General features: G+C 27.6%; 1 protein-coding gene across 1 annotated transcript; it reads right to left on the bottom strand.

Moving 5' to 3' along the window:
* Positions 1 to 2,302: 2,302 nt before the first annotated feature.
* LOC110654846 (probable flavin-containing monooxygenase 1) lies at positions 2,303 to 7,551 on the bottom strand. Its single transcript, XM_021810969.2, has 5 exons — positions 7,069 to 7,551; positions 6,740 to 6,977; positions 3,473 to 3,648; positions 3,008 to 3,366; positions 2,303 to 2,882 (listed from the first exon to the last, which is right to left on the bottom strand). Exons 1-5 carry the CDS (start codon positions 7,504 to 7,506, stop codon positions 2,537 to 2,539), a joined length of 1,557 nt encoding a protein of 518 aa, XP_021666661.2. The 5' UTR covers positions 7,507 to 7,551; the 3' UTR covers positions 2,303 to 2,536.
* Positions 7,552 to 8,765: the final 1,214 nt, after the last annotated feature.

Here is an 8,765-nt window from a genome sequence, read left to right as displayed (position 1 = left end):
CTCCTCCTTAAAGAATGTGATCAATAGTAGCCCAAGCTCCATTATCTACCCAATTCCTTATTGCTTCATCACAACAATTATAGAAATAAAGAGTTATAAACTGATTTGAAAGATTATGATGAGGAAATCTCTTTATTCATTCATTAAATCTTTCCCAAGCAACATAAAAGGGTTCATTGTGTTGTTGAATAAAACTTATGAAGACTTGCTGATGAAAAATCTTAATGTACCTCATAAGAAAAAACAAGTAGAAATAAAATTAGAAATATAGAAAAATAAAAATGAAAAAAAATATAAAAGAAATAAAATTATCTGGATTAACCAAATCACCAATCGTTTGATATCAAGCACCAATCCCTAGCAATGGTGCCAAAAACTTATTGTGCAAAATCCCAAGTACACAGATCATTAACAAGTAATAAAGTGATGAGTAGAGTATCATTCCCACAAGGATTGTGTTGAGTATCAAACTGTCATGATTTTAATTATATAGAAGATCAAATTTGAGCCGAGATTAAATTTAAAAGCAATTATTAAAACCTAATTTATCAATTAATAAGAATCAAAGAAACTAACAACTAATGGATAAAAGATTCTAGGACTAGGTTCACTGCATTAACTCGTTATAATCCAAGACTTAACTCGCTCAATCATGGATGACATTGCTTTGAAGGTGAATTATCTTAAAATATCTAATGTCCTCTCTTAAGAGGCACAAAAGATGTGTTAGAATTAAAATCATATCTATTTTCATGGCATCATGTTAATTGAAACCCATTAGGCTCTTTGATATTCAATTTATCCTCGAACAATTTAAGCTTATCTCTAAGTTATAAATTCCTAAGTTCGTATTCCAGAGATCCAATATCAAACTTCATTTTTCGATCCTTCATTCAATATCTAAAAGCATACAATTATGGGATCCAAACATAATGCAAGCTTTAGGCATACCAGAATTGAATCAAAAACAAATATCAATCCATTGATTAAATAAAATTAAATTAAAACTATAGTTGAAGTTAAAGAGCTACAACCCAAACCCTAGAATATATAAAAAAAAAAAAAGAAAAAAAAAACTATTTATTCATGGTTAAACTTAACAATCAAGTTCATCAAATAAAAGAAACAAGACATGAGAAGAAATAGAATTAAAGAACCTAAAAAAGATTGGCAATCTTGATCTTGTGGAACTTCAGCTTGAATCTCCCCTTGTGCAAAAAAAGTGGATCTTCTCAACTTTGATCTCCCATGTGAATCTCTTAGAAGCTGAGATTAGGTCCAAATAACCCCCCCCCCCCCCCCCCCCCCCCTCCTCTCCCCCTAGTAAAACTCTAATTTCTTGCATTTATATCTGAAGAAAAACACTTTTTCAGAGTCCTAATAGGCTTAGAAAACCTCTAGGAATGGCCAGTAGTCATGAAAAGTTAGGTTGAGTTTCTGTCGCCAAAAAAAACAAAGGCCATTTAATCCCTTTAATTTACACGACCCTAACCCATATAGCCCACTAAACCTTTAACTTTCAGCTTTTCTGCAGCTCAAAAGGTTACACAAGCCATGTTTTTATTACACATGCCGTGTAATTTTACTTTTTCAGAAACACGGGTTGTGTTGTCTTGTTACTCCTTAACACAGGTTGTGTAATGTATAACACGTAGCCGTGTTCTTCTCTAGCTCTTTTTACGCTGCATTTTCGCATTCTAACATTTCTCCAATCACCTCCATACCTTCTCTTACTATCGAAATATACCTAATAAAAGCCGAAATCCATGGGATTAGATCAAATTAAAACAGAATTTAAAAGAAAACTAAAAATACTTTAAAATAAATATAAAATAGACTAAATGCAATCAAAATGAAATGAATATCAACCCTAAATATTTATGTGGTTTGACTGCATCAAATATAGTAAGAAGATAAAATAATTTGATAGAGAAAATAAAAATTACTTTGGTAATGAGAAAATACTTTTTAATTACTCCTCTCACATACTTTGGATGTATTCTCTTTTATAGCTCTCCTCCATAAATGTTCTCAATAAGTTATCAAATACAAATGCATTAGGAGTTTAAAGAATTGAATTGGATGGGGTTATGAATATTCACTTAATTTTTTTTTAATAAATGATTTATTTTAAAGGAAACTAATATATTTGACTTTTTTTATAAATGATTTATTCCAAAAGAAACTAATATATTTGACTAAGCTTATTATTGACAACAAAAAATATGCCATCGGGGCTCTTATTCAAAAACAACTGAAAAAACAATTGGCGGGCCCGCCGGTTAGTGAGACTAATATGATGTAGGCATGATCTTGTTTCTGCATATTATTTCTGTTATTGTTCATAATAATAACCCGACGCCATCTCCTTGAGCGACAATTTTCATGCTCATAAATTACAAGCATAGATAATGATTTTAACACAGAATCAGAAATCGCCTTAGCAACTCTCCAAACAGTAACAGAATCTGAAATCACATGGCAACTCGTTTTCCAAACAGAAACTGAGAACACATCAAAACCACCAACGGCTACTTCAGAAAGGCGAAACATAATCCATGGGTCCATATGGCTCAAACAGTTCAGCAAAGAATCCTCTCTTTCTCTTTGGGTTCCATCCCATGTCTTTGCAGAGTTGATCATTGTACCATATATGAAGAGTAGCAATGCATGATCTCTTGTAATAGGGCCCTGAATATCGTTTCTTATATTGATCCCATTTTTCCACATCTTCTTCCATCTCTTTTATGCTAGGCGTCTTGAATGTACCATCAAGAAGCTCTGCTAGCCATCGGCTTCTTATCTCTGAGGTGTACAAGTTGGAAAGACTTTCTGAAAATCCGATCACTGCCAGCTGTGGAATTTGTGGATGAATGCATTCCCTGAGGAAAAAAATAATTCAATTAAAATGACTTCAATTGAATTGAATTCTTTTATTTTTTTGACTTTCCAAACGCATAAGAATAAATTTTCATAAAGGAATGTAATCTTTATAAAAAATGCTAACCTGTAGAGAGGAATTGCTGTAGTAGGGGACCCAACTAAGCATTCTTGAAACATTGCAGACATAAAGATGTCTTTGAGCTTCTTATCACCTTTAAAACCTGTAGCCAATATGACCAGATCAGTCTCTAGAGTTTGGTCCTCGCCATCAACATTAATGCCTTCTTTGCAGAAGCTGAAACTTGGAGCTTTCTTCAATATGATGCTTCCCTCTTCAACTTTGTCATAAAATTTGTCTGGAATCGTTGAGACTGTACAAGAATTAATTTCTTGGAGGAAACTGTGTTTGGGCACCATTCCAAATTTAGCCAATGGAAGCTTATTCTTGCAATGGCTTTCCATAAATTTTGAAAAAGCCCATCTCTGTAAATTTATTAAAACTCAATTAGCAGCCTTCTGAAATCGGAATTGTTAGAAATCATTTTCAGGTGATACCAGGGGAGGAAATTAAAAGAAAAAGAAAGGTTACCAAAGGTGTGAGAATATTTGCCAAAAGACTGAGTAGGAAACCTTCACCAGGCTTATGAACGACGAGTTCTGAGAAGCGATTGAGATAGAAATAGGCTAGAGGCACCCCCCAAGGAAGGTAGTCAGGGACAGTCCAATGTTCAGTTTTGTATAAAACTCTGCATGGACGTTCAACCCCTACAAGCCAAAGATTATAAAATTAACAGATCGTGATTGACGATCAATCTTTCATCAAAGAATCGGGGTGGAACAAGAAATTTATTTTTGAGGGGACGAAAAATAAATATTAACAAAATTAAATGAAATCTTAATAAAGTTATCAAAATAAAAGTCTAAAATTTTAAAATTAGATAATGTGAAAAATATAAATAAAATTTACATAAAAATATTAAAAGAATAAATTTTAATTTTTTTAAAAAATATACCGAAGAAAGTCCAATTCTATTAAGATAAAACTCATTCATCTCTTATGAATGTTTTGTGGTTAAAAAAAAATTAATCATAAAACACATGTTCAAACTTTTCTTTCTCCATTCACATGTACATGAGGTTTTTTCAAAATAATCTATTAGTGATTGTTGAAAGAAATAATACAAAAACAATATGCTTCTTTATGAACAAAAAGCTTTTTCAATAGAATTCGTTGAAATTGAGTGTCCGGAAAAATCTATTGGACATCTCTTCGAATTAATGGATAGTAAATGAAAAGATGGAATTTATAAACCAATTAGGTTTTTGTCCGCACGTTAGCGGTATAATCATTACGGTATATTATTTAATTAAATAAAGATATGATTATATAATTTTTCTATATATTTATATTTACTTTATTTAAAATATTTTAAGAATAATTTAAAAAAATTGAAGATATAAAATAAATAAATAAATATAAATTGAAAAAAAATATAAAAATAAATAATAAATTACATTAATTAAATAAATATTATTTTAATAATATTTATATAATTTATTTATTATCTTTCTCTTGATTATTAAAATATCATTTAATAAGTTTGGGAGAAAAACTTGATTCGCCATTATATCTTTTATTTATATTAGGAGGTGGCTAATTTGATTTTTGATGTATAATGTTAGTTTATATAATTTATAGCTATGAGTTTTAATTTTTTTAGTATTAATTAAATTATTTTATTATAAAAAATTAACTATATAATTTTATAATTATAATGAAAATAAAAAAATTACTCTGATTTGCGTAATTTATAACTTTTCTTAATATTAATATAAGTGCAAATATTTTTAGGAATTATTTCTTTAAAAATATTGTTACATGATTACAAATCTTTCTATATATAGAAAACATTAATGCTGTATTCTCAACTTAAGCAATTAAAAACCCTCCTAATATTTAGGGGAATATACATTTAGTCTTTATATTTTCATAATTAAATAATTTATTATCTGATATTTCAATAAATGAATAGAATAATCCCTGCCATTAATTTAGGTTAAGCAGTTGTTAGTGTAATATAACTAAGCAAAATGAAACAATTAAATTCTTGACTTTTTGAAAAAGCTAATGATTTATTCTCAATATTTTTTAAATTAAATAAGTTAGTATTTCACTTTTAAAATTTTACATTGACCTAATTAATAAATATTATAATATATAAATTTTATTTATTCATAGTGTACTATATTAACCAAACATAGTAAATTTCATATTTTAAAAAATTTATTACACATTATGAAAGTTATTAATTTGATTAATATTATGTTTTGACTATCCTAATTTTGAATGTGTTTTATCATACTCATACATATTTAATGGGTCCATAAAGAATCAATATGGATACAAATATTTTAGTAGAGTTATTTCTAATGAAATAGTTATTTAAATTTGTGTACATTTGAAATTTAAATATAATGTATATAATTATTTAAATTAAAAAGTATGAACTATATAAATATAAAAATTAAAAAGTATGAGACTTATTTTGATTTGAAAATATAAGGATTAAAATGTTGATTTTGTCAAAATCAAGGATTTAATTTTTTTTAATTTTGAAAATATATAAATTAAATTGTATATTTACCAAAAGTTAAGGATTAAATTGTAAATTAACTAAAATCAAATTATTAACTTAATAATGACCGGAATGATCATTGCATTATCGCTGGGACCTTTATGAATAGATGCACAATCAAGTTTGGATTGTTCATTGTTGTGCAAAAAGGCTTTTCACAGTTCTATAGTGTAAAAAGCTTACGCTGTGAAACTTAAGAGGCCTTTTTGTACAACAATCCAAACTTTTTTTTTTTTTTTCAAATCTACTACAATCCAAAGTTGATTTAATATCTACTCGTAAAAGTGACAGTGACAACCATGATGCAATGAACATGCCGGCCATTATTGAAGTTAATCATGTAGGTTTTTTACTTGCTTAATTGGTTAAGAATACAACAATTAACTTTTCTTCTTCTCTCCAAAAAATGATGGTGAAAAAATAAAGAGTTGTAAGACCAATGTATTGTTAGAGTCCAAAATTAGAAAAGTATTAAAAATACAATCATTATATGTATGTATATTATAATTATTTATCATGTGTGAGTTATATTATAATCAATAACTATATTATATTTATTATATATATAATAATTATATTGAATAATTTTTTTTAAAATTAATAGGGAAAACAATAAATTATACCTGAATGTATATATCTATTTAATTTATAAATGTCACATTGATTAAAAATGATGATAAACCTTATTTAAAATTATAGTGATATCACCTATAAATATTTGTTATAAAATTTCTATTAATTAAATATATAGACACCCAAATATAAATGAGAATTTCCCAAATCAAAAAATAATAATTATTCTTGAACTTTGCACATTAACATTATTCATAGTCAATATTAACTTTGCATCAACACTTTTCCTAGTCAACATTGTCATGCTGCCTTGTAAGACCAAAATTAGAAAAGACAAATAATTATAGAGTCCAAAATATTGAAATTTACCATCACCATTATTTAATATGTATATACCCACAAAAAATGTAATAATATAATTTGTAGTGCAAGACTACCTTCATCCAAAAAGATTAGCACGCTCAAAGTAATTAATCTTTTAAAGTACATACCCAATTTATATAGTTAGTGAAATTGTGGTTCAGATTAATTAGCAAGATCCTTAATTATTCCTATTTAATAGCATCAGCAGTTGAACCCATTGTCTTGCTGTTCACAAAATGAAAATAAATTAATTAATTAAAGAAGATGCGCGTATATGGTCTTACCATTTGCTGCACAGCACTCCATTGCAATATCCAGTGCAGATTTCTGGAACCCCACAACAGTAACTCGCTTCCCTTGTAAGAACTTCCTAGCACTTTGAAAATCCATGTTGAAGTAGTCCACTGCATGTATCACCTCACCCTGAAATGCCTCAGGGCCCTTTCTCGGAGGAAATTCTGGAATGTTAGGAACATCGCTGAACCTCCCAAGACAGAGGATCACAAAATCCACTTGATATACCTGTATTTACGGTCAGATCTTTGTCTATGAAAAAGGAATTACAGAGATGATCAAGTTACATGGGAGATCTGTGTTTCACTAGTGCGGTTACCTCAGTTGCAAGGCTTTGAGTGTCTTTTACTTCTATTTTCCATTTTCCTCTGGAGCTGAAGGGCTCGCCATTGCCACCCCAAAGACTCCATGATTGCATCTCTTCCTGGGAAGGGCCTTCATAGTGGATTCCAACAACTTTAGTATTGAACTTGATGTGCTTGAGTAAGTCAAAATGCTGAGCATAAGACTGAATATAATCTAAGACTTGATGTTGGTTTGGGAAATCATCTGTGACTGAATCTGGCCATGGAAAATCTGAGAACTGATACAATGGTTTAGGAGTTTGGAGCTTTGTATTCTCCACAGTTTTAGTCCATACTCCTCCTGTGCCGCTTCTTGCTTCAAAAACTATGGGATGGAAACCCTTTGATAATGTGTATTTACAAGCAAGAAGTCCACTGATACCAGCTCCTATAATTGCTATCTGTTTCTCCATTTCTGTGTTTCAGAAGCTATTAAATATGCCTTGGGAGTTATATAAGAAGCAGATAAGATTAGTATGTATTTTGACGTTTCACAAACTATTTAAAAGTGCTTTTTTTGTTATTATTTTTTAATTGAAGATTTGACAAGTAATTGTATAATCCAGAAAAGATTTCTACGGATACGTCATTGAAGAAACCTCGCCAGCATTTTAAAAAACTTGTGTCATTGAAATTTAATCAAGTTATATGGTCCCCCGACAATTAAGTTTAAAATTTTAATTCTTCTTATAAAATCGCCAACAAAATTAAGCAACCTCATTTAATAAATATGCTTAAAAAATTGTCAGATAATCTAAATTTATAAATAATTTACAAAATTAAACTACTTGACCTAATAGTAATGCTTAAAAAATTATCGTGTGGTATTAATTTAAAAAAATTATTAATAATTATTTCAAAATTTAAAAATAAATATTATTTATTTTTTTATTTTTTTTAAAAATACGTATCCAACTTTTAAATTTGAAAATAAACCAATTTTTAAAAATAATGATTATCTAAAAATTTTATTAAAAATACTTATTTGTTAGCACTAAAATCATTAATTTATTAATTTATAATTATATGATTAATTTTATGGGTCTTGTAATTTTTGAAGGTCTCCATAGCTTTTCCATTAGATAATCAAGATTTCAAAATAGACCAAAATTTTAAAATTTTAAAGGTATTCTCTGTAGTAATTGCAAGTCGATAAAAAGTTAATTATTAAATGATCATAACAAAGAGATATGCATTAATTATATATATTTTTAATAGTTTATGTAGTTAGTTGAATGTTGTTCTAAAAAATTCAAAATATTGTAAAAAAATATTTATAAATACTAATATGCATAAAATATTTAATTTTAAAAGAATAAAGTGAAGACCTCAAAAAAAATCATTAGAGGAAAAAATGAAGATCATAAATTAGAAAATGATTATGGCCTTTTATATATTTTTTTTAATTATTTCTTTGAGTATTAGCATAATATTTAAGATAATAACTTTGAGTACATTTTTTTAGAAGAACCTTTGAGCATACTTATTTTATATATATATATATATATATATATATATATATATATATATATATATATATATATATATATATATATATATATATATATATATATATATATATATCTTTTAATAAGTCATTGATGGTCTTTTTTAAATTACATTTATACTATAAAAATATTATATTATTATGTTCTTATAAAATAATATTTAG

The sequence above is a fragment of the Hevea brasiliensis genome, chromosome 1, assembly GCF_030052815.1.
Source record: "Hevea brasiliensis isolate MT/VB/25A 57/8 chromosome 1, ASM3005281v1, whole genome shotgun sequence".
NCBI classification, from domain to species: domain Eukaryota; kingdom Viridiplantae; phylum Streptophyta; class Magnoliopsida; order Malpighiales; family Euphorbiaceae; genus Hevea; species Hevea brasiliensis.
Note: the sequence above shows the minus strand (reverse complement) of the source record. Positions and strands in the feature narration are given on the sequence as shown.

What these genes read in the sequence shown, in the direction of transcription:
- LOC110654846 (XM_021810969.2), bottom strand. Translation starts at nt 7,506, where the DNA reads ATGGAGAAACAGATAGCAATTATAGGAGCTGGTATCAGTGGACTTCTT. An exon ending in GGAGTGCTGTGCAGCAAATG is followed by an intron (nt 3,649 to 6,739) that starts GTAAGACCATAT and finishes TTTGGCTTGTAG; the next exon opens with GGGTTGAACGTCCATGCAGA. An exon ending in ACAGCAATTCCTCTCTACAG is followed by an intron (nt 2,883 to 3,007) that starts GTTAGCATTTTT and finishes TTTTTTCCTCAG; the next exon opens with GGAATGCATTCATCCACAAA.